The 27833-nt window shown below is 34.2% G+C and overlaps 2 protein-coding genes across 2 annotated transcripts; one reads left to right on the top strand and one right to left on the bottom strand.

Moving 5' to 3' along the window:
* The first annotated feature begins 74 nt into the window (after positions 1–74).
* Positions 75–9755, top strand: tsg101a (tumor susceptibility 101a). Its single transcript, NM_001002089.1, is given in 10 exon segments — positions 75–404; positions 902–989; positions 1082–1147; positions 1229–1392; positions 1605–1731; positions 3340–3397; positions 3549–3643; positions 8633–8835; positions 8931–9170; positions 9251–9755. Coding segments are annotated over 10 exon segments (1173 nt in total). The 5' UTR covers positions 75–362; the 3' UTR covers positions 9341–9755.
* A 961-nt stretch (positions 9756–10716) lies between these two features.
* ldha (lactate dehydrogenase A4) lies at positions 10717–19081 on the bottom strand. The gene is given in 8 exon segments (NM_131246.1): positions 10717–11949; positions 14775–14898; positions 15148–15265; positions 15351–15524; positions 15607–15780; positions 16645–16762; positions 17654–17788; positions 18982–19081. Coding segments are annotated over 7 exon segments (1002 nt in total). The 5' UTR covers positions 17783–17788; positions 18982–19081; the 3' UTR covers positions 10717–11784.
* Positions 19082–27833: the final 8752 nt, after the last annotated feature.

Below are 27833 nucleotides of genomic sequence, written 5' to 3'. Positions count from 1 at the left end.
AAATCATATATTTAAAATATCAAGACTTTTATTTTGGAAGATCCAACCTACCGCGGAAGTAAAACCCTCACTGTAATGACGCTTCCACCGTTCGTCTTGTTTATCTTCTTCGACATGAATGCTAGTCTTCATTGCTTTATTTTATTGAATTCTCATTAAGCAATTGCATTTCCGAATAATTTAGTGTGTTATTAGTGTGTTTATAGGGTTTTGAGACATACTATTTGACTGATTACGAGCGTTTTAGGGTTTGTCAGAGTTGTTTGGCCTGAGCTTAGAGACTCGCTTATTTCACATTTCGGGCGTTTAATCTTTTTTTTCTTTAGAGTTTAGTGTGTTTAATAATAATCCATTGTTAAACCATGGCTGTTGTCAACGAAGGAGCTCTTAAAAAGATGCTGAAGGTTTGTATCGTTTATTTTCTATCGTTAAATGTATGAATTGAGCGATCGATGGTATTTTGACAAAATCTGAAATACTCTCATAATCGGTTATCAAAATCTCATTAGCTAGTTATTTAATTGAGGTAAAAATGATTTTATTTTTGCATATTTGTTTAGTGACAACCAGTGACATGCTTCTTATATTGTTTACCATGGAATATTCGGTGTGATATCATGTGTTAGTATGACTTGGAAAAAAAAAAAAAACATTTGCACAATTTATTTTACAATTTATTTTACTGTTAATATGATTTAACATTTGCAGAGAATATTTTTTTTTATTTAAATTATTAAGGAGAAAGTCCGAATTCGTGCATAAACCAAATTTACCTAAATAGTTATTTACCTGTATGCATTACGGAGTACTGAAATAATTGTCACATAGATTTTAGGTCTTGTCATATGGCTTTTTATATTTGCAAATTCTAAATCACTATGCTCTTATTTTCATGTTTCAGCAATACAAATACAGAGATCTCACTGTGCGAGAGATAACAAATGTCATATCTCAGTACAAAGACCTCAAACCTGTTATGGATGCATATGGTAAGATCATCTCATCCTATAATTACTTTGTAGAGAGAAATAGAAATGTTATTCTTTGGGGTTTTCATTAATAACTGCTGTTTAATTTGCAGTATTTAATGATGGATCCTCCAGAGACTTGATGAGCCTCACAGGAACTGTACCAGTTAGTTATAGAGGTATGTTATAGAAGGATTTACATTGTAAATAGGAAGTCAACATTTATAACATGCATAACCATACTGTTTTTTCTGTCTCAGGGAATGTATACAATATTCCTGTGTGCTTGTGGCTTTTGGACACATATCCCTACAATCCTCCTATATGTTTTGTGAAGCCCACCAGTGCGATGATGATTAAGACAGGGAAACACATTGATGCCAACGGCAAGATCTACCTGCCCTACTTGCATGAGTGGAAACATGTATGTCTCCCAACACCCAACATTGTTTAATTCAAACACCAACATTTTTCCCCCAAGTCTAACTATTAATACTGTACGGCAATGTCAAATGAATGTCAGTCTGTTGATAATATAATTTAAAACATATATTATTATAACACACTTTACTAATGTTTGATTTTATTATGAAATCATAAATGTGGAACATCTCATCTTTTTTTGACTTTCTCTAGCCTCAGTCAGATTTATATGGACTTATCCAGGTCATGATTGTTGTTTTTGGTGAAGAGCCACCCGTTTTCTCCAGACCCACCACACAACCTCCATATCAGGCTTTCCAAGCGACTGGACCTCCAAACCGTAAGCAAAGCATTTCACCATCAGTGAATCTAAAGAAAATAAAAACTGTTTGATGGTTGATGTTAAATGCAGACAGTTTCTGTTAAATCGTTTGAATAAAACTAAAAATAAAAAACATTGTATTATGCGTCTTTAACTAATGTTTACTTGCACAAAAAATAAATTAAGTACAAAGTACTTGTGCTTTTGTATTATAAATCAGTTTTCTTGCTGTATATTTAGAATATGATTCTGTGAATATGATGATGAACTTTGGAAAACCAAAAGTTAGTTTTAGTGGTTGGACAGACAACAAAGCTCACTTTTAGTGGTTAAACAGATCACAAAGCTCATAGTTAGAGTTACATTTCAGTTTAGCACCATGGATAGATTTTTTTTTATAAGCAAAGCATTTATTAAATAAATGAAATGGTTAAATAAAATATTCAGTTATTTTCAATAGCAACCTTATTAAAACCCCAACAGTTCATTGTTATTATTTATCTAAATCGATATAAAACAGTAAAAAAAAATATATATATATATATATATATATATATAAAACAGAAATTAAAATATCAAATTAAATTAAATCAAGTGATTTCCCCTTTATTTTATTTTTTTAGCTCAATATAATGTTCAATCCAATCTTCCTTAACTGCTTATGTTCACTTAAGACATGATGCTTGTTTAAATGAATGCTGATAGTATGAACTATTTTAATGGAACATATTATTTAACATTTTATTGTACATAATTATATAAATTAATAGCTGAATATTTTTTTAAAAATCTAAGAACTTCTGAAATAATTTAAATCTAGTGGGTTGTGCAGTTTATACCATATTTTGTAAACTTTTGTGATTGATAACCATTTTTGACATCAGACAAGCACATTCAACATATTTTATCACACACACAAAACTGAAACATTAGCAACTAACACATGCCTTTTGAAGGACAAATAATTTGCATATATTATGTATGTCTTTCCGAAGGAGAGCACTAACCTCTAATGTTTTTGTTTTGGTTTCAATATTAGGGTTAATACAGCTAAATATAAAACAAAACATAATTTTTAAAAAGATGATATAACGGGTTATTTTTTATTTATTTTTTTTTTTGACTCATTGAAGAAAATGGTATTACTGTAGCTGTTTCAAGGTGTTCCATGTGACCTGAAAATGTGGACCATTTAGCAGCTTACTCATGGATCTACTTTGAAATTGTTGGAAATGAAATCTATAGATACTTGAAACTCAATATACCATACGACAAGTTTAATAGTAAGCTTTTTACATTAGATCAATTACTAAGATAACAGTACAAAAATATTTAATGTATTAAAATAGATTATAGTACTATATTGTACTAAAATAGATAATTGTACTTTAACATAACTGTCGTGAAAAATATGTACTTTCATAATTTATGATAATAGTATAAAAAGTATGTTGACATTTTTACAGTGTCTTTTTGGCCAGAGTGCTTATTTAAGAAATAAGCCTTACATAATTGCTTGCTCTTTCCTATTTTTGAAAGTAATGCTGATTTTAAACAGCAGATGTCTCCCTGCACCAACAGTGCATATTAAAATGTATTAGTTTTGTGTCTTACTCTTTCTTTCAGAGTCTTATATGCCAGGCATGCCAGCAGTATCTCCCTACGGGCCCAACCAAAACCCATGGTAATCTTCTCACTCTCATTAAAGATTACATGCAACACTGTGTAAAGTGTTTAATAAATCTGTTAAAGTTTTTTTTTGCCAGGTATAACAGGCTGTGTTATAATTAGGGTCCATGAATAATTGGTTATGTAATAATTTATGTCTGCCTTAGTGGTTACCCAGGTTACCCTTACCCAGGAGGGAATGCTTATCCTGCCACAGGTGGCCCATCACATTATACTTCCCAGACTCCAGTCACTACTGTGGGTGAGTTGTCATTTTTGCCTTCGGCTTTATTTTTAGGTATAATGCTTAATCTTATGATTTTAATTCACCAGCCATAATAGCCCTAAAATAATCAAACAAACTTCATTTTCTAAGCTCCAGGTTATTCCCTAGATGTAATCCCAAGCCCCAATTTTAATAAGCAAAATTGAATGTACGTTTAAGAGGCTGAATTGGGTATTGCAGTCCAAAATCAAAACCTTAGCTCAGGTACTGATTATTCAGCGTTAAATGACATTGACAGTTTATTTATATAGTGTAATTAAAGACAACCCTAGTTCACTAATGTGCTAAACTATAACTAAAAACCACATACAACAAGATTAAGATGAAGAGACAAAAAACTAAAAAGTTTTTTAAGTTGTTAATAAGTTTTAAGCTGTCAAACACGGATTTTGAACGGATATAAAAACAGATAAAGATGGAGTTTGAATACCTTTTAACTTTACATTTATTCCCATACTAAAAGCAGCAGCAGATAGTTTGTCTTAGATCTTAAGAATAAAATAAACATATTTGAATATGAACATTATAACTGTGAAAGATTTTAAAATTTACCTTTTCGTTGGAGTACAGCGCACTATTCTGTGCTCCTGAATGCCTCCGGTTTTTAATTGTATCTGTCATGTTGCATTTGGTGGTGCAGGCAAATTGCTTGTTACTGGAATCTTGTCATGTTTGCTGTGATGATATGGTGTTAAAATGCAAGTTGTTCAGCTAATGTTTAAGTTAGTAATGTTTTTATTATTTGATCATTAAAAACCACCTATATAACTTTTAATCTGCATGTCATTTTGAAAGCTGCAACTGTCCCCCGGAGGTCACATTTTTGGTCATGGCCGCATACATTGAGGCAGCCATCTATGGAGTGAGTTTAGTATCTAAAGTAATTCACACAAAAGACACGATGCACACATGCGTAGCCAAACTCGCGTGCGTAAAATATGTACAAATGTAAAACACTATATAAGAGTGTACAAAAAGGTTTGAATGTTTAAAATTTGCCAGTTCATCCTGAATGAGAAATCCTCTTTCAAATCTTCTTTCACGTACAACTGAATACGTGTGTGTGTGTTTTTGAGACAGTCCTGGCTAAAGCAGGCAACTCGTACCTTTCAGCCAATCAGATGAGAGCTGTCCAGTTGGATATTCTGATTTGCTGGTGGTCTAGGACATTATAACTTAAGCAATAAAATAAATGAGTAGTAGGCTATTGTGAAAGCGATATGATATGTTAATCTGGTTTACATTTTTTTTTTTGCATTAAATGCAATGTTTTATTTTGATAGTGTCGTGTGTTCTGTTAGTTTCAGTTTTGCTTTGGGCTTTTACTTTTACTCAACGCCTTGAACAACGGAGATACACAGTTCACTCACAACGTACAAGTGGCATAAACACACAGCTTACAAGTCACTGTTCCTGCTGTTTGGAGATCTTGCACTGGTACAGAACGGCAGCTTTTCCGACCGTGCGTTGAACATGCGAGCAACCTCTAAATTGAACTGAACTCCCCATACACAATGTAACACAAAGTGCATTCTCTCAGATTGAAATAACTAAACAGCCAATAGAAATGAGAACAGAATAAACACTCTTTACTAAGGTAGTTTTGTAGTCTTATCTTGTTTAGGCGATCATTTGGAGTTTTACGTTTTAAAATTCTGAAAAAATCAGCAGAACATATTGGCCCAGTCCCAATTCTACCCCTTAGGCCTTCCTCTTACCAATTCTCTTTACCCTGAAGGCGTAGGGCTAAGGGGAAGGAGTGAATAGCCCTTCGAATGAAGATTTTTCAGGACCACACTTAAAACCAAGGTGTAAGAAAATTTCCCAGAATGTACCAGCCACAAAGCCAGTATTGCTGAAACCGGAAGTAAGGAGATCCACAAATTAGTTTTTTTTTGTCATTATTATGAATTTTACGACAAACAAACACGTTTTAATATATTCACAACCGCATTCATGTTTTACTGTCATGCTTTAAAAAAATGCTTAAAATTTTTTTTGCGATCTATAATTTATAATCATAACACCTGAATAGTATTCCCAAAACATTCTGACACTTGAATACCCTGTCAGAAAATTTTAAGGGGTAAATTTTGAAGCCCTTCCTCTTAACCCTCGGTTGTAAGGGCTATGGGGGTAGGGGTACAAAAATAGAATTGAGATTGGGCCTTAGATCTTATTTGCAGTGTTGGGGAAAAGTAATACAATACAATACAATCTAAAGTCACTTAAGAAAAAGAGCTAAATGTGTTACTTTTTAAGTAATGTCAAAATTGTCTATTTGTTTTCTTATTTTTGTGTTTAAAACAGTAAGGGTTATTTAAAACAATGCTTGTTTTTGCAGTTATTATTACACTTTAATTTTTGAAATGGGCTTAATTCAGTATACTTGTACTACATTTTATTTAATCTGATGTACAATATTTAGTTGCATTTGAAAGGTCTCATCACTTCTCATCACTGATCTATATGCACCACCTACTGGAATGATTTAGCATTTTTGTTCTGCAAAGTCTTTTCTGCAGGAGTGATTAATGCTGCATAATTTCACAAAGTGAAGATATGTTTTAAATTATGTTTTAATTTGTATTTTAAAATAATAAATCTAATTTAAATAAACAATTACTCAGGCTAGATAATGGCCACTTGGGTGTGGATCACCATTACTGGCAAATAAGTTCTACAGTCTGTGGTAAGCAAATGAACAGTATATGTTGTAATATTTTCATTGACCGAGCTGGGTAAAATCGCTTCAGTTTTAACACACACACACACACACACACACACACACACACACACACACACACACACACACACACACACACACACACACACACACACACACACACACACACACACACACACACACAGGCGGTTTGTTCTGTAGACTATTGGGAAAAAAATTTACTTAGAGGGGCTAATAATTTTGACCTAAAAATTGCTTTTAAAAAATTAAAAATTGCTTGAATTAGCTAGCACTAGCACTTCTTGCATAGATTATGCAATGGTGGATGGATTAATATCGACCAAGGAGAAATCCTCCTAAATACTGATTTAGGCAAATGTGTGAACAATATTTGAGAAAACAATATGCCTTTTGTGTACACAGAAAAAGTTTAATACCTTTAAAGTTCAGCTCATGGAGATGGAAGCAAAAACTAAGTGTAGAATTAGGCTATGATTAACAAATTTAGTCTTGTACTTTAAGATTATATAAATAGTTGTTAAGTGTATATTGCAGTTTTGGGAGTAAATAAAATATTTAGAATTTGAACAAAATAGACAAGACAAACTGCCCTGATCAAACATTATTGTCTGATTCATAATTCACTACAACACACTTTACCCTTTATATATTATATATATATATATATATATATATATATATATATATATATATATATATATATATATATATATATATATATATATATATATATATATATATATATATATATATTATATATTTATATACAAATTTTGACCCTGACCTCTGGTCTTCTGCCTGGTTCTGTGCCCAGTTTACAGTGACCCCATTGGACTGCTTTGAAAGGTTGAGTCTGTAACTAGATTCTGAGTTTGTAAAGGTCAAAGGACTTCATCCAGTTTGACGGAGTGGCTAGTAGGTATATTTAGAGTGGTAGGAGCGGGAAGAGGATATCTTTCCCCTGGGAGCTTTCATCATTACGTTTGAACCATGACATTACACTACAGTGTCATGTAGATTGTGTGAGTCTGTAATCTATAAAGTTTCTTTGTATGGCAGAGATGATAGGAACACACATCAGTAGTGTCTCAGAAACCATATTTACCAGGCATTTCGACCATTCAGCCTGCTAATACATTTATAATTGTACAAAATACATCAAAAAATCTATATTAATTAAGTTTTATAGTTTTTCTTGTCATATAGCCATTGCTGCTAATATGGCATTTCATCTTGAATGAATAAAGATTAAATAAGTTAACATTTTTTAAAAATAAATCAAATTTTTATTTATAAAATATGCAGTTTGGTAGTATGTAGATCCTACACTTCTAAAAAAAATAAGTATTGAACACGTTTTTCACAAAAAACTTTTCTAAAGGTGCTGTTGACCTGAAAGTTACACCAGATGTTGATAGCTACCAAAGATATCCATATATGCAAAGAAATTTACTAACAAGTAAAGTTATGTGTAGTAAAATGAAATGACACAGGGAAAAACATTGAGCACATGAAAAAAGGAAGTTGCAGAAAGGCAGTGAAAACCCAGACAGCAGCTGAAATCTTTCAGAAGTACTTCAGCAACCCTCTGCCCTCTGTCATTGTAAATTATTATTCACTGCTTCAGTCCTACTTCTTAACTATCAGGATGATGAACATGAAACCAGCGTGGACATTTCAGCAAGATAAGGATCCAAAACACAACCAAGGAAACTCTCAGATGATTTCAGAGAAAGAAAATCAGCCTGTAGAATGGCTCAGACAATCACAACACTTGAATCCAATATAAAATACAAATTAAATATCAGATTTGATGGTTGAGACTCACAGAACCATCAAGATTTTTACTCTCTGTTGAGGTCTGTAAAAAAATCACACCTGAGCAATGCATGTGAATTTGTCCATATGAAAGGAGTCTTTAAGCTGCCATCATTAAAAAAAGCCTTTTTAAAAAAAAAAAAAAAAACATATTAAGTACATTTCAGTAGTTCAGTAAATTCCATTACAAAATATTCTATTGTTATAACACATACAACTGCTTTTTCAGATTTTTTGTTTTGTTTTCATGTTTGTATTGTTTAGGTTTTTACCTAAATCCATGATTCCATGTTAACAGCTCCTTTACAAATATTATTCCACGAAAAAAAGTTCAATACTTATTTCCCCCACTGTAGATTAATGAACAAGTTTGCTTGTAATTCATCATTATTTTGAACGGTGATTGGAACTAAATTTGCTCGTCTGTCTTAACCCTCCAGGTCCAAGTCGTGACGGCACCATCGGTGAGGACACCATTCGAGCATCACTAATCTCAGCTGTGAGTGACAAACTACGCTGGAGAATGAAGGAGGAGATGGACAGAGCACAGGCCGAACTAGATGCCCTAAAGAGGACAGAGGAGGACCTGAAGAAAGGACATCAGAAACTGGAAGATATGGTGTCCCGTCTGGACCAGGAAGTGGTAAGAACATTTGCAGTTATTCTACTTAGGTGTCTCGTTTTGTTGAAACTTGATGTTCAAAGCTTGAGTTTGTGTGATATTATATGCGTCCTCAGGCTGAAGTGGACAGAAACATTGAGCTTCTCAAGAAGAAGGATGAAGAACTGAGTGAAGCTCTTGAGAAGATGGAGAATCAGTCAGAAAACAATGATATTGATGATGTGATCATACCAACAGCCCCGCTCTACAAACAGATCCTGAACCTGTATGCAGAGGAGAATGCAATAGAGGACACCATCTTTTACCTTGGAGAAGCCTTACGTAGAGGAGTCATCGATCTGGAGGTCTTTCTCAAGGTATGTTCCTTCCTCCTCCTTTTCTTTTTTTTCAATCAAGTTGTTTTGATTTCTGACCTCCTCGCCTTTTTTGTCTTCAGCATGTGCGCCTACTGTCCCGAAAACAGTTTCAGTTGCGAGCACTTATGCAGAAAGCACGAAAGACTGCTGGACTTAGTGATCTATACTGACCACGTCACCACCAATACACTCTCCCCAACACTCCAGCTCTGATCATAAGACCCAGACTCTCTTCTAATCACTTTGTGGCATGTCAGTGGACGTTCACCTGTTTATCATATTTTACTTTTCTGAGAATTTTAGATGCTGTGCCTGCCTGATTTTAATCTCTTGATTTAGAAAAGGTACAAAGGTACAGTGTTTGAGTAGACCTGAACATTCGAAGTCAATGGGATATTATGTTCCTTCTTTCATTTGAGCTTCTAATGTTAAACTGGTAGGTGTTTTGCGTTTAGATGCTACTGCTATTGACTATACAGATTAATATTTAATTTCAGGGTCAACAGGAAATGTATGAGATCAGGCAATGTTACAGATTATTGTCTTACTCAATAACTGTGAATCTCGCAGGGAAATTTACCCCAATTAAAAAAGAAAAATATTGAACTGTTAAGATTATCATGTACAATAAGGTACTTTTTAACTTCCAAAATGTTTATTGATGTAGTGATTTTTTACAATAGTACAGAAATAAAAACGTATCAACATTTGGGATTTTCCCCTTAAAATAAAATCAGTATAGCATTTACTTTTAGAGAAACAAAGACAATACAAATTTTACAAGAATAAATTCAATTTCCAGGATACAATGTCACAATGCAAAAATCTGTCTAAAATTGTCATAATTTTCTTTATGCAAAATATAATTTATTATTTATTTTGAATCCGGGGGGAAATATGACAGTGATGACATAGTTCTATATTTCAATTTCATTACATTATATTTTCAGTTGAACTATTTATCTCTTTGCAATTGGGAATTATTTAGCATTTCCTATTCATTATGCTTTAACTGTATATAAAGGATAGATTGTTACTAATACTTTGTCATGTTAAAACTTGAGCTGTAAACTGTTGTACTGTACTTTAAAACTCTGGACTTTTTATTCTTCCAAAAGTAAACAAATGACTTTCTTTTGGCTTTTTTGTTACCTGCTTCATTTCAGTTAGATATTTAAATGCACCTTTTGAGATGTGAATTACATTTAAGACTTGATTTGATGTTTCTTAGACTTTGCCCTATTTGTTCCAGACTGTAGGTTATTGTGTCAACAAAACAGATCAATAAAGTAACATTATCTTTATTTATGACAGGCTCGTGAATGGTCAGCAACTGTATCGTGTTTTCGTATCAGTGTGTACAATGGTGGTGCTGTTTTTTTCTCCAGATTTTTCACCTCAATTTTTGACCAGTCTGAAATTGAGGCTATTTAACTTAATTCACTTTTGGATTTAAACAACATAGTCCACTAACCCAGTTTGTTTCTCTATAGCTGTTTTTTTTCTATTCAGTCTGCAGAATAAAGACGCACAAGGCAGCTTTTGTAGATAGTCACAATGTTTATTCAGTCGGGCTGTGTCTTAATTCTACAATCACACATTTCAAGTAAAAGCTAAAACCACTGCTGTGTTTTACCACCTGGATAGGAGCGCTTTGTTGTTCTGATAAACACACACACAAAAAATACACTGACAACAGCATTTTTTCAGATGATACATATAGTGTGGACTTAACGAGTAGTTGGGGTGATATAGTTATTACCATCATTTGCACTACTGTATTTCCCTTATTGAGTTTGGTTACATGCACTCTCAGCATGTTTGTCAACATCTATTCAAATACCTTAAGCAGTTCATAAATAAAATTTCTTTTTGTTCAGAGGCTCTGCTATGGTGGTCAATGGACTTCACTCATGTTGGAAACTTATTTGTCCATTCATTAAACCATTACAACTGTAAATTCAGGATGGTTTATAAAGTCACTTTGTTTAACTTTATCCTTTTTAAAACAATATGAACCATTTAATTTAGAAATTACAAATTATTTATAGGCCCATTGTAAGATACATTGTTGCATTTAATAAATAGAAGTATTAATCAATCAACAGATACATTTTTCATAAATAAGGACTATTCCATTCTTTTTTTTAGGTCGATATCAAATTTTTATAAATAATAATTGTAGATTTAAAGCGAAAGAGCTATTTTGTTGTACATGCAAAACATAGAATTGATATTACAATGAAGTTTGCTTGTTGGTAAATGACCAATTGCTTGATGCAGGAGGCAAGTTCGGAATGCTAGCTGACCTCAGAACGGAATACAATGAGAGTCTGCAATTGTACATCTTACAAGTGCTTCTTTCTTGAATAGACAATAATATGCATGTAGACACACACACTTTCACTAAGGCTGATTGTTTTGTAGAGACAACAGGAATAAATTATCCCTTTGAAGTTAAAATCACTAACACAAGGAGTGTTATCTAATGGTCTGCGAGTGACATGGAGTTACCTAATCTTAACAGGCATTAAGGTTTATGAGGTCAGGAGACAGATAGGCAGGACTCATTGAGGTTTGCAATTTGTGGCTACATTTTGGAGGAGACCGCGGTTCACAGGGTCAGCTCCTTCTGAACACCCCACAAGGTCTCGGCGCTCTTCACCAACTGTTTTTCCTCTTCTGGTTTGAGGGTCATGTGGACGACATCTGTCAGGCCATTATTACCCAGAATGCAAGGCACACTTAGGAAAACCTCTTCATTTACACCATGCATTCCCTGGTAATACATAAAACAAGTGTCAGATATCAGTGCTAAAAACAAACAAAACAAAATAAAAAATATCAATGGCTTCTAATAATTAGCATGTTGCTAAAGGTAAAAGTAAACATTAATATGAAAATTTAAATTAAGGCATAAGCACATTAAGGGTATTTATTTGTTGAAATTCATTTAATAATGTTTTATTTGTATTGTGCAACATATATTTGTAAAGTCTTTATGCATACATCATATATATTGTGAAAAGGGGAGAAACAATAACTTGAATGTATGCTGTAATGTTTTAATAATTTTCCATTAAAACCCGTGAAGGTCACGTGAACATCAGGAAGAACGCAGCATCTCATTTCTCACAGAACTCGTTCTCTGTTCTTGCAATCTCCAGAGTTCGTTCTTCCGACATGACCTGGCAAGACCAATCTTCACAAGAACGCAGGTCCGTTCTCTGCGTTCGTTTAGTTGAGAAAAAGCCTGCGAGTAGTATAGAGTTGGGTACCGAAACCCGGTGTCATTATAGAACCGGTACCTTTGTAACCGGTATGTACCAGATCAAATCAGCATATGAATTTCGGTGCTTAATTTCGGTGCCATTGGTGCTGCGACAAGGACATAAGAAGCATCAAAGAGGTGCATCAAAGGCACACAGGCGTTGTGTCACGATCTCTAAACATTTAATTCTTAACAACTCTGAGGCGATGTCAGGCATTTGTTAATGTTGCTAGGGAACGTTAACACGCAACGTGCGCAGTTCTCGGTGAGCGAGAGCAACACTCTTTAGATCAACACGCATAATCGTGTTCATCAAATTTGCTTAAACTAAGGATTTTAAAGCGTATTTTACAAGCAAGGATTCTGACACAGCAACGTGCTTTACAAAAGTTGCGTGTAAGGGGAAACATGTCAAACTTAAATGACACATTTGAGGGCTCAAAAAGGCAAAGGAATGCCTCTCTCGCGTGATTTAGGCGTTACGTGCAATCGCTTCCTTGGGCACTTGGGCTGTCTCTGTGACGGTGATGCGCGCATCAGTTCCCCACATTTCTCAGAAGTTAAAGCCCAAATTGACACAGGTAATAAAAAGATTAAACTTCAGTCATGTTCATGCAGTGAAACACTATCAAAATGTACACTGTTGATGATATCAGATTTCTGTTTTCAATAGCGATTTCAACACTTTTAAAATAGGAAGTCCTCGGCTATGCAGAGATCGTTATTAATCAGAAATCTAGTGTACATAGTTTTACGTTAGAAAATGCAGTCTTGAGTTTACAAACAGTCGGCAAGTTCCCAAGAAGATATGTAACACATTGATCAAATGTAGTTTTCAGTCACGCTCATGTCAGTCATATTCAACTCGTTTGGTTTTGCCTTCATTGATTTTTGATTTCTGACTTTAACACATGATTTATTTACAACACATTTTTAAAGTTAATATCTAGTAAAATGTTATTCAGTGCATAACATTTTACTAGATATTTTGCAGTACAGTTGTATTCAGACAAAGTCCCTTTAAGTATTTTATAGTCTTTTATTTAGATTAAAGTGTAATTTAGACTTAATCAGTTAACTATGAAAGTTGAAATAATTAGTCAAATTATTTTGTAACTGATTTGTTGTGTATATCTAAAACATACAGTAAATAATTCTTAAAGAGGCTAATAATACTGACCTTATTTTTATTTAAATTAAAAACGGCTTTTATTCAAGAAATAAACAAAAAGAAATACGACTTATGACTTCAGAATAATATTTTAGTAAACACTGAAAATTAAAAAAAACATTATTGTAAATGAATGGGAGGGCAAAATAAATTGACTTCAACTGTAGGCCTGTTAAAGTTTACAGGTGCAGCAATGTGCCTTGATGTACTTGAATGTTAGAAATGTGTTCTCCTACACCAGTATACCGTTACTTGTCAAATAAATTAACAAGGAAGGAAGATTATTTTAAGTTTAAGTTATTTAATTATTTTGTATATAAAAGACTACAGAGTGATGCATGAAAAATGACTTTGAATAATTAAGTATTTTGTAATATACATGTTAAAATGTGCTCCCAAAAGTACATGGCCCCTGCCTGCCCCCCCACAGGTTAATAGAGAGCTAATGTAATTTCATAATGCAAATCTTAAAATTCATGCTAACCAACAAATGATCAAAGGAAACATATTAAAGTAACTCAAATATATAAAATATGAATTGATGTTTTCCTTAAACTTAAATTATATTGTTCTATAATTTTTTTAAGACTTTGTCAAATAAAAAGGTTTTTCTAGAATCATTCACCATAATTTTGTGGCTAAAAGGTATCGGTTCAGGCACCGTTTTGGCACCGGTATCGTTTTAAAAGTACCGATTTAGCACCGGTATTGAAAAAAAAGTCCCAAACGATACCCAACCCTAGAGTAGTATCAAGTATGAATAGAACTTCGCAATTTTGTCTGATCACGTGACAGACCTACGTCGGCTGTGTCACTTCTCTCCCATTTATAAATTCTCTGAAGTGGCATCATGGGAGAGCATGGCATCCATTGGATGCACACTTCAGAATCTAACCAAAAGTACTATGTCATCCAGGTACTTCTCGCATACATAATTCTATAAAATCAGTCAGTATCAATTTTGTGTTTCATAAAACTGTGCTGCAAAAAAGTAGTTCCAATCCTTTCACCAAGATGCTACATTAGAAGGTAGTTGTTCTCATAGTTATTAGACAGAGATTTCTAAATTATTTATATTATATAGAAATGTATTTAAAAATGTTCCATAATATTTATTTAACGATGATCACTAATCTTCCAAAAACATGCCAATCCATCTCACCTTGACCAAAGTAGAAACCGGGTGACATTTGTGCATGTTCTTCAAGATACTTTCACACAGGTCAGCTACAGACATTCCAATAGCCCAAGAAGTGTAACCCTTCAGCTTAATAACTTCATATGCACTGCCAAAACAAACAAGATTAATGTTAAACAAAGATAAACACCCATGAGCCCAGACTAAATACATTTACCCAAAGAGTTGATTTAGAGATTTAATGTGGACACAGAGTACACATTTGTTACAGATCATATACAACGTGATTTGGCTTCTCTTTCTAGATGCATTTCTGAGACTAATCCTAGTAGTTATGTCTAGTCGGTAAAAAAAAAAAAAAGTAATAATAATAATAATAATAATAATAATATTTCACCTGTCAACCACCATCTTGTGGACGCTCTTCCAGTCCTCCTTGTCTTTATCTGTACCCAAGTCAGGGTTTAGAGCTTGGAGGGACACCCCAGCCACATTCACACCACTCCACACAGGAACTACAAACAAAAATAGATTTTTACAGGTTTACATATTTTTTCTTACACAAACAAAGATTCATTGTGCTCTTGCATCAGTGCTCACCGCTGGAGTCTCCATGTTCTCCAACGACCCAACCATGGCAGCTAGATGGATGAATTCCCAACTTCTCTCCCATCAAGTAGCGGAAACGAGCAGAATCCAAGTTTGTGCCACTGCCAATCACACGGTTCCTGGGCAAACCGCTCAGCTTCCAGGCCACATAGGTCAAGATGTCAACTAAAGAGTAGATAAAGTTGGTTTATAATTTGGCTTTATTGCCAGCCCTGGCATTATCAGAACTCCTTGTGTAATTGCATACCAGGATTTGAGACCACCAAAAGGATGCAGTTGGGGCTGTACTTGATGATGTTTGGGATAATGAACTTGAAGATGTTAACATTCCTCTGGACGAGGTTCAGGCGGCTCTCACCCTCCTGCTGACGAGCTCCAGCGGTCACAACAACCACTTTTGAGTTTGCGGTCACACTGTAATCTGTAAAAATAAATAAATAAATAAAATTCACATAAATTTTAAAACAATCTCTCTGAAATGGTGAGAAACCATTTCTATATGGTTTAATTTGATGTCTGATGTTTGGCAAATATTTGTTTAGACTAAGTTGTAACAAGAACTAAAAAAGATTTATGTTGCAGTGTTTGACAGCAGCCAAATTATTTTTGAACTGTGCTCCTGTTAGTATGAATTATCATTACATATGCATTGTTTTACTTGTTAGTTTTGTTTTTGATGCAGATAAGTATTTGCTGGACATTGGTTTTAAAATATTTCCTCATGAAGAACTTTATGAAATAATTTTCCCATGATAAGCCAAGCTGCCAGATTTGGTTCAAGTTGCTGTACATACAGTTTATTAACCTTGCATGTTTCATATCATGGGCATTAGTTGGACTGGTTGGAGCATGTTCAATTGACAGTGGAGCACATAGCTCAGGTTTTATTATAAAAAAAAAAATAAATAAATAAACACTAGTTTCCACACAATTCCTTTTTGTTGTCCCTACACAAATCTAAGCAAGTTCTAAATAAGCAGTTTGTTAAGTAGCAAAAATATTTTTTAAGTGCCATTTCAATAAAAGTTATCACTTTTGTTAATTAAAAAGTATTCCAGTGCGGTTATATAATGCAATTCCATTTTAAACCACTGACCACTTTTTCATTATACTTCTGCATAAATAGTATAACAATTTTGAATGCAACCCATATCACTGGTATATTATTGACGTACTATAAAATCAGCATCAATCAAACTTGTCTGTTGCTTATCAGCCATAAATTCAGCTGCTTTATTCCTCCTTCCACATTTCATGTCTTCATTAGTCGATTATGAAACCTGACCTTTATCCGCTACAATCTTGTGCGTCTTGAGAAACAGGCTTCCATGCTGCAAGTCCATAGCCTCTCCTTTCAGCTTATCTTCCATCACGTCCACCAGGGCGAGTTCATCGGTCAGATCCTGCACATGCATGATTCAGATTCAGCACTCCTCTACTTATTGTTTGCTTCAATGTTTACATTTGTTTAACATTTTTAGACCTTTCTAGAAGACATAATAGATTTATTTGTGCATTTTTTAATATATTTTTTATTTATATAACTACAAAATATTTTAGAGATTACATATGAATATATGAACTGCACATTTATTACCATTAAAATAAGATCCCCAATGGAATGGTCTCTGTTTTTGCTCAATTTCCAGTTATGAGGATCATGTTTCATTTTCGCAGAGATACAAGCCCTTCATTCTTATTCAGAAATCATTCCTTGTTCTAATGTCAGGAGAACTTTAATTTATTTGAACAATAGCAGAAAAAGAACCACTCCCCTTCAGTCTAGCAAAGATCTACAAACCATTCAAATTCTTACCATGTTTTCTAAAATTTTATTAAAATCAAACAAGCCACTGGCACATACATTTATCTCTAAACATTAAACTCTTATTACATTTCAGTATAATCATCTCTGTGAGACAATCTCTAAATTTCACAATTTTTTTAACAAAACATTTAACATATGCCAGATATAAACTAACAAAATAGAAGCATGGGTCATTAAACATGGACAATTGCCACAAGGCATATTTCTCTCCCTTTTTTATCAAAATATTTTATTTTAAATTGAATACAAAAAAAAGGAGTAATGTAGATCATTTAAAAAAAAAGACTCAATTGGACTATAATTATTATATGTAATTTAATTATTTTTATAATTTTTGAACATGCTACCAATAATGTATTGGTAAAAAAATAAAAAACAACAATAACAAAAAAATTAAACCGCAGACTGATACTGGGATTATTTTTATTTTGTGTGACGATTTATCCAGTGCAGGGACCTCACTGACCTTGAGAAGGATGCTGACGGCGGCAGCCATTCCTACCATTCCAACACCAACCACTGTCACCTTGTTTGTGGGCCCAGCAGGCTGCTCCTTGCTCACGTGAGCAATGAGTTTCTCCTTTGTTGAGGCCATCTTCAACTGTGGAGACACACAGAATCTCGTGAATCAATTTACTTTTAGGTAAAAGCACTTTAGGAGACCATGTCTGTTTTAATTATTTCTATCAAATTGCCATTTTAAAGCTTTGACTGTTCAATTACATGACACGTAACATTGAAGTCTACTAAGGGATGTAGCCATTTCATCTCAAGTGCAGCCACAAGAAAGGTTAAGTGTATAAGAGCAAAGCGCTATTTTCATCCCGCTCTCAAGTCCAGCTTTAGCAGTGTTGTGTGCACAGAGGCACGTAGATGGTCTGTGGAGTTGATGCAAAGTGGAAAAACAAATGACATCAAGAACCCTTTACTCTTCATTAAACATCTCCTTCAGCATCCACAGATCACAAAACATCAACACAAAAACAAAACAATAAATTGATGCATTATGTTTGATCTAATACAGAATTACAGCTGCACAGTACTATATAGACAATTAAGCCTAATTTTTCCAATTGGTGATTCATAGTTGCCTCTCATTACTCAGATAGAGAAATTAAAAACAGTTTCATAGTAGAGGTAATAATCTAAAACATGATGAGTGAATTATTTCGAGATCACAAATGGGGAAATCCTGCCCGTACTCACTGGATGAATAATTACTGACTCATGTCACGTACAAGTTGTGCACATAGGGATGCCTAAAAACCACAAGTACCAGAATCCTTTGCAATTAAGGAAGCGATACGTGCATCAAAAAGCGTAGTGGTCCATGCTGAGAAAAGCACGTACGCTTCAATGACTCGTAAACCTGAATGATGTGACAGAACTGATACACATGGTCCAGTATACATGAAATATATACTACAAATTAACAATGTAAGATGCATGAAAACGATGCCTCAAAGAAGACAATGTATTTGTTTTACGTTAATTTTATTTTTGATGTGCATCCAAGATTACGTAACGGTGGAAATACAAACGTTGCTTTCGTACAAATGATCAACAGCTTACAACATCAGCTCTCTGCGCGGTTTTATAATACATAAAATATGCTTTTACTAAACACAATTCTGAGGGACAGTAAAATGCCATATAGTCTAATGATAAATTTATTGATTATGGAGGAAATATCTAAACACGACCCATATTCTAAGCTTTAAGACTATAACTTTCTTTCGTTTAACGGGTTACCTATAATACTCTATTACAAATAAATGTTTGCTCATGTCTTACCTGTGGATAGTTGATATTTGACTGTGTAATTCAGAGTAGACTGGGCTGGAATGTCTCAGCTGTGACTTTTTTTTCCGCACTGGTGATGTGAGGAAGGGGCTACGCAGCTTATAAAGCTTGGAACGCCCTCAGACTACAGACCGATTTGCAAATGAATGAGATGGGCGTGATTTCGCGTCCCGTGGGGGAAGTCACGTCCATCTGGGGAAGCGTCATGGAAGCGGATGTGGTTCAGCTGTTCACGTGTGCAGTTTCATAAAAAAGGTGCCCTTTTCTTAAAGAGACAGTTCACCCAAAATAGACTAGGCACGATCCTCTTCCGCGTTTTGCAGTTAGCCCGCATGTCAATTTCCGATGCAGCACGGCGATCACTTCAAGCGGATGGCGGTGAAGGTTATAGATTACACTCACTGTTTCTAAGAGTTTATTTGACTTATCATGAAGGACATTTAGAGCAGGCCTGTGGCATAGGCAGTATTGACCTTATTCTAAAATGCGGAAGCTGTGTGCCTGTTTTCGCGATTGTCTTAGAACTTCCGTTTCAGTCGCCTATGGGAGAAATGACAAGGAATAATAAATGGCAAAAACGGTCAAACTACTTGCTCTACAACAAATGTTTGCATGACTATACAGACAGGCCCGGCGCCAGGAAGTCAAAACTGAGGGGGCACTTTAAATCCATAGGGGGCACTAGACCTGGTGACTGATTTTGGTCTCTTGTTTCTTTCATTTAGGATATTTATTCACATTTATCATTACTTTGCATTACTGCCTAAGTTACTGACCTAAGGCAGTAATATAGGCTACATTTTAATAGTAATAACAATATGCAGTTTCGCTATTATGAATTTTATTAACGATGGTAATGCATACCGCTTATTAATGTAGATGGATCATGGCTTCAGTGCCAAACGAGTGCTTTAAATCATATGTTATTCTCCTTATTTCCGTTTTATTTCAAATAACAGACCTATGAATGTTTAAAGTTTTAGGTAAAGACGTCAAATTATGCCCACACATGCAAGCTGACCCACGATCAGACTATTCATTTAACCGGTAAATAAATATAGTGACATCAGCTTAACCGAGTCATCACGCTTCACGTACCCTATTATCCAACCAACATCAGTGTTAGGGAAAAGCTAAATGTTACAATCTAATGTCATTTAAAACAATTACTTAGTTACATTTTAAGGCATTAGTGTAGCCAGAAAAATACCTAAAAAAGATACCAAAATTCACATGTTGTTACCGTGAAAATTGGTAATTTTTTTCACGGATAACACGCAACTCAATATGCTATATAACTTTTTTTCCCATAATTTTAAATGTAAATACAAAGATTTATATTAGGCTATTTAAGTGTTTTTTTTTCGTGATATTGTAAACCATCTTAAACCATTAGGTTACTAGGCCTACCCGTCATTTTATTTATTAATTATTTTATTTATTAAACCTTTTTTAATAGCTTGTTTTCAGGTTATTTTCATTTTAGGGCCATGAGCTACACGTCAAAACAAACTCGATATGTTGTATTCCAGCTCTTAAAATAGATCTACAATATATTTTATGTTGTTTAATTTTGCATGAGCAAATAGCAGTATAGCCTAAATTACTTATTTTTTAAAAGATTATCATTCTGCCTACCTGCAGCGCACGTGAGAGGTTTCTCGGTTGATCCGCGGTAATTCCACTTAAGCACTAAAAACCTATTCCATTTATAACACTGCAAACTTGACTTCGCAGGCCGATCATCTTTAAATGCAAAAGGTATTTATTATGAGTTATAGCTTGACTGCTGCTGCATAATGAGATGTTTCTCTACACAACTGTAAAAGTGCGCTTTTTAGCAAAATGAAAGCAAACATTTAAAGGGTTCTGCATTTTGTCAATTTTAGCTTAATTGTAATATTATTAATAATAATATTAATAAATTAATTAAAATATTATTTATAGTGTAGCCTACTGTGGGAACGTGCAGTAAACTAGGCTATTTCTTTTTAATAAAACATTTTTATTAGGCTACATTAGGCTACTATGCGCGTTTTATTTACGGGCGCACCAGACCTGACGCGGGGACTGGAACTCTGGACTATAGGACTAGCTTTAATCTCACCATTTTCATAATTCAATTGCTATGTCATATATTTTAAAATATTTAAATGTGTGTTCTGAAGCTTGGAACGACGGGGGTGTTAATAATTAATGACATAAAGAATTTTCAGTTTGAGAGAACAATCCTTTATAAAAACTGGGGGGGCACAAACTCTTTCTGAGGGGGCAATGCCCCCCTTTGCCCCCCGTAGCGCCGGGCCTGTATACAGACCAAGTAGAATAATATAACAAGGAAATATCAGTTTGCAACATCAAACAGCGAAACGAGCAGTTTTTAATGTCTAAAAATGAATGGAAGTGAATGAGACCGGAAGTCTCGTGCCAAAAAGATTCAAATGACAGCGCCCGCTCGTCTGCGGAGAATAAGGTCAATAGGCAAATGCTAAGTGCGTCCTGGGGGGCGCCAGAAATAGGGTAAGAAAAAAAAGTGTAACTTCCACTATACTTAAAACTAGTTGGTATTATAACTTAAGAAAAAAATAGGCCCAGATTAAATTAACTGCATAGTGCATAGCCTACTAAGTAGTAGTAGTAGTATAATAATATTATTACCCAAGTTACTTGCTTAAGACACCCCCCGCCCCCTTCCAAATAATTAGACTTTACCTGCTGCGGTGTTCATTTTTTTTGATGGGTCAAAATGCTCAATATGTCTAAACATCCTAAACTGTCTAGTGTGCAGGGGAGGCAAAAAAAAATTTTAAATAAAAAGAAGAGGAGGAAAAACGCGACAAAGACAGTATGAAAAAGATTATTATTTTACTGTATCTGTGATCGATAACGCCATTAATAATTAATGTGACATAGGCTACTTGTCAACTCTCTGGTTTTCCCTGCTATCTAAGTATTTTCCCGGATTAAACTTTCTATGAATAGTGAAAGTACCGTCAACACAGAGTCTATCTCAAATGTGATATAGCCTAATTGCAAGAGCTGTTCAAGAGAATCATGCTTTCGCTTTATTTTGGCTTGAAAGCACCTTGATAAAAACGTCTGCATTCACTTTCAATCCGTTAAAGCTGTGCGTTGATCATCGCAACCCCTGAATCAGTGTACATGCTGACTGACGGACGTGCTGTGTATAATAAACTGTTCCCGGATCAGCTTCTGTACACAGCATTTAAAGAGGAGCGAAAGTTTGGCTTACTATGGGGATTTAGGTGTGTGTTTAAACAGACACATACACTTAATAATATGTTAACATTTCCGTCCTGCATGTTTTATTTTAAATAACTAATTTTCTCTTAAATGTGCACAAACAGTTACTAAAGTAGTCGAATGCTTATGTTATAGAATTGTGCATTCTTACAGTGACACCTCTGTTATCAAAAACAGAGTATAATGTTAACAGGTATGGCATAATATGGTTTGCTAATCATTAAATAGCTAGCTCTATCTGTTAGTTTTAATGCCAGCTAATGTTATGGAAGGGCATAGATGTTATGGCAAATACTAACTGCAATTTAATGACCCCTATCATTTCTTTCTCAGGCAAATGTGTAAATATTAGAGATATTTAGCAGCATTAGGTGTTATAACATTAATTGCTTTGGCGTGGTTGTAGTAGTTAATCAAAATGCTCTTGATTTTAACCATAGTTGTAAGCCTAGCTGTTTATTGTGTTAGAGTTCATAGTGTCTAAAGTGCATTTATAAAAAAACTTTACATCAGTGCTAAAGTGCACATTATTAATGTTAGATCATTACCACATGGTCTATTATACTGCAGTTTACTCTTTTTTTTTTTGGGTTGCATTCTGCAAATTAGCATTTCACTGTAATGACAATAAAAGTTTAATTGTCACTAATATGAATTACTAATATAATTTGTATATCAGAAAAAGTACATAGTGTGTTATACAGTCGTCTACATCACGCACGTATCTTTATGTTTTTCAGTTATTTCATCTTATGTTATTCTTAAAATCTCGTGTTTATTATTAGACTGGTGTCACATACTTCTCTTCTGTCTTCAGATGCGCTGCTGAGGTTTCTCTGTCTCACAGTTGCAAATCCTTCTTCCTAAGTATTTTGAATGTGCATTTGCTTAATTTAAATAAAAGAATGTCCGAGACAAAGCTATTTAGTTTCTTATGGGTATATTTACACTAGCTGTGGTATTTACTGCGATGCAACGGGGCGCCACCTGAAATTTTGCTTTGAGTGCCAAATTGGTAAGGGCCGGGCCTGACGACATTAATCGTGAGACAGAGAGCTGTCACACCAAGCAGCAAAGAAGGGAAGAGGTTCAAATTCTACATTTTAAGTAACATTCATCATTTTGAGGGTGAGTATTACCATGCTTAACATTGTGTGAAATTATTTATATTTATACTGCAGTGCAAATGGTTAAAGTTCTGTTTTTACATTACTGCAGTGCAAATGTCTAGTTACTTATATTTACATATTTCAGCGTTTTTCCTTGTTCAAAATAAGTTGGAGGTGGTATCAAATTTATTACATTTTTGCAACTTGAAACTAATGCATTTTGCAATATTCTTGTTATCTTATATTCAAAACATTATTATTATTATTTAAAAAGGTTAACATTAAATGTAATTAAATACAACCAGTGCTTGAGCATCACTTGGGTTCTGAAGGTAGTTGCCTGCCTGATTTTTTGAGTACATAGAAGTAGTACATTTGATGGGGGTTAGCGTTGCATAATTCTCTATGCACAAAAAACCTTGCTTACTTACACCTGCATGGCAAGTATCTAAATTTATTTATATTTACATTAGTGCAGAGTAATTGTTCACTCAAATTGTTCTGTTCTAAATTAGTGTTTCTCAACTGGTGGGTCGCGACCCAAAAGTGGGTTGCAGGAACATTTTCTGTGGGTCGCAGAGTGTGTGGTCAAAAAACAACAAATGTTTGATTTTTAACTTGTTTTGCTTATACAAGACTTTTATTTTAAAATACGTGAGCGACAACTGTACCGATTGACATGTGAAATGTCATCTTATTATAGCAACAAATAAGTCGAAGCGCAAGAACGACCCCAAATATGTAAAGTATGGATTTACATATATTGATGAAAAAAAGGCCTAAAACCTCAGGGTGTCATATGTAGTGATGTGCGCTCACAAGAGCACTTTTAGAAACCAAACATTTGTTGTTTTTAATTTGTAATATTTCTTTAATTTGAGACATTTTGTTTTTTGACATTTTCCCCCTTACACGCAACTTTTGTAAAGACAGGTGCTGGGTAAGAATCCTTGCTTGTAAAATACGCTTTAGAATGCTTAGTTTAAGCAAATTGGATAAACGTGATCACGCGTGTAGATCTGAAGAGTGTCGCTTTCGCTCACTGAAAACCAGGCTGAATGTGCTGTACTACCTTGCGTGCGTCGGTTCCTTAGCGACAATAACAAACGCCTGATATCGCTGTTCGTATTCCCCAAAGTTGTTTAAAATAAAAAGTTTAGTGATGGTGTGACACAAAGCCTATTTGTGCCTTTTTTTATGCACCCCTTTAATGCTTACGTTCTTGCCGCAGCACCAAAATTAGGCACCAAAATTCAGGTACTGGTGCTATAATGGCACCGGATTTTGGTACCCAACCCTATAGTCCAAAAAAAAAAAGCCAGAATTAGTTTTTCCCCCCCAAAAATACACTTGTGAATAAATAACTTACCTGTTATAATAAAAAAATTAATGAACTGAATGCAAGATTTTGTTGTAATAAAAGAAAATTATGTCAAAAGTATTTAAACAAATATCTACCTTTGTCTTTTCTGAGAGATAGATACATAGTTCAATCCAAAATAGTTTCACACAAGTGCATTCACAAAAAAGGATGAACAATGGTTTCTTTCAAGTCCCAAAATGCACGTTTTCATTTCATTTCAATTTACATGTGATTTTTTTTACTTAGAAAGTACTTTAGTTAGCAAATATTTATGTGGAAGAATGTCCCAATTTATGTTATATGTAGCCAATCATTTAAAAACAGAAGCTGGTATTGTTTTATTGTTTAAAAAATATTCGGCATCTTACGATTATTGAATTTGTCATCGACTATTGATTTCCCAACTTTTGAGATTGGGTTGTTTGGTCTATAGATAGGATCCAAACTAAAAGTTTGTACTCCTTTCAATAAAGTTTTTAAACTATTGGGAATGACATTAATTACTGTGTTGTGTTCTTTTACCGAGGTTTTTATAAAACCCAGAAAATGAATATTGTCATCTAATAATTGACTAATTAAAAAAAAAAAAAAGATATAATTTAAAAACCAATTCTCGAAAAATAAAGATTTGCTTTTGTACACAATATTGTGGTTGTTCCATATGAAGCAGTGGTGAGGAGAAAACGTGTTTGTATATTGATGACCATAATTAATACCTTTTTATGAAATCTTGTTAATTTTACTTGGTAATTTACCAAGTGAGAAGGGGGATTGTAACAGAAAAACAATACCTCTTATAATAATTTGATTAAAAATAAAGTTGGGAAATATATTCCACATTGAATCAGGTTTTTAAAGAAATCTTTTAAGCCAATTTATTTTTAATGTATGATTAAATAAAGTGAAGTCATATTATTTCTTAGAATATCTTTTTTGATCTTATGTGGCTAGTTTTTCCATATAAAATAATTTAATAGTTTATTCAAGTTAATACATGTTGAAAATTCATAACAGAAAAAAATATAAGAGCTTCTAGAAGCCCCTCTGCTTTTGATAACATCACTCGACCAGTAACAAGTCTCTAGCTAACCAACAATTAAACTTTTTTAAAATAATATCTTTAATTGGGTTAATATTAAGCTCTGTAGTTATATTTGAGTTTAAAGATATTTTAGGCCCAAATAATTAATCACATCTTTAGGTTCAATTCCACATTTTTCTTTTTTCTTTCTTTTTTTATTATAAGATAAGCAATTAGCTCACATTTTGAAATATTAAGATACAGACCAGATATTTGAGAGAAACTGTTAAGCATGTCTAATGCTTTAGGCACCTCTGCATGTTCCTTTAAAATAACAGAGGAATCAATTGCATATTGTAAGATTTTAATCTCCTTATCATGGAATGTAATACCTTCAAATTTTCAAGTGGTATCCATTTTCTCTGGGAAACTTTATTTTTCTCTTGCAGTTTTAGAAGTATTTGGAAGTTTCTGAAGACCTTTCTTTTGTTTAGCATTTGTACCTCTCATTTTAGCTTTCATTTCAAACATAGCTTTCACTCAGAGTATTTTAACCCTGAAATGAGAGAAACTCTGGATTTTCCGTTTCAAAACGAATGTAAACATTAACTTCCATAGTATTTGTTTTTTTCTACTATGTTTGTCAATAGTTTCAGGTTTTCAGCTTTCTTTAAAAAAACTTCATGTTCAACACAAAGCAACTTACAAGTTTTATAAAAAAAGGTTTACAACCACTTGAGGGAGAGTAAGTAGTGAACCATTCCTTTAACCCAATCTAGTTGACTTTACTAGAAAATTGTATAGAAACCCATTGCCTTAAACTCCTTACATTATATACAAGATAAACTTAACAGCCCTACTTGAATTAAAATATTACTGTAAGTCCAATAAGATTGTTAAGGTTGTAAATTAAATCAAGTATGGCTGTTTAGTTTCACCTTGTATAAAAACATAAGTGGTTTAAGGCTACAGGTTTCTATACAGTTTTCTAATAAAGTCAACTATTTTGGGTTATGAGTGTAATGGGTTACAGTAATAGCAGTGAATCATGCAGACATGAAATACATGTTTAGCCATGTAAAGCAATAAACTTGTCATAATTTAGCAATATTATTAGGGTGGAGCACTGTATACTGTTGTAGTTTTCATATAATTGATGAGTCAAAGAGTGTGTTTTAAATAGCAAGAAGTGATCAGTGCAGTCACTGTCCTTATATCTGTAGAACTGTCAGATCTGCTTGGAATACATGAAAACATGCTGAAAATGTTTAACTTATTCAAGCAGTTAATTCAAGAATGCCAGATTTAATGACACTTCAGTGACATTTATTTGTATCTGTAAACTTTCTTAATGAAACCTAACAATCATACTGATTCTTTGTTCTTTAATGATATTGTGCACTTCTGATACTTTACAGTGGCAAAACCTGGGATAACACATGGGAGCCTTCCAGGAATTACCGACACTTTACACCCAAGTCTCCTCATGCCAACCGGTTTGCAATTTGACAGTCTAGTCACCATAAACACCTGGACTCGCCAAGCACACTTTGTTTCTCAGTGTCAAGAATGAATTATCTTTAAGTTGGCCTATAAAGTAGCTGCATTTAAAGCCAAACTGGATTTGTGGGGACGGCGCGTGAACAGACACATATTGGACATGTTTCAAACATTAGCAGGAATTTTGTGTGAGGCTGAGCCTGCGCCGTCACTCACCAAGCTGGTGCACGATCACCAGTCTTCGCTGTTTGAGCTTCGCTTGAGTTTGAGTGCTACTTCCCAACCTCAAAGGACCCACAAACGGCCAAGGAATGGATACGTGACCCATTTGTCAACAAACCAGCTGAATCCAGAATGTCCGTGCAAGAAGAAGACCAAATGCTGGAGATCACAAAAGACTGCGACCTTAAACAGTGTTCGAGACAACAACTCTGCCGGTGTTCTGGATTAAAGTGATGGCAAAATACGCGGTGTCGCGGTGTTATCGCGCGTGTTCTGATCAGCTGTGTTGTCGCGCGCGTACTCAAGAGCGGTGTTGTCGCGCGCCTACTGAAGGTCGGGACGGAGGGTGTGTCGCGTTGCGGGG

This window comes from Danio rerio, chromosome 25 (assembly GCF_049306965.1).
Source record: "Danio rerio strain Tuebingen ecotype United States chromosome 25, GRCz12tu, whole genome shotgun sequence".
NCBI classification, from domain to species: domain Eukaryota; kingdom Metazoa; phylum Chordata; class Actinopteri; order Cypriniformes; family Danionidae; genus Danio; species Danio rerio.
Note: the sequence above shows the minus strand (reverse complement) of the source record. Positions and strands in the feature narration are given on the sequence as shown.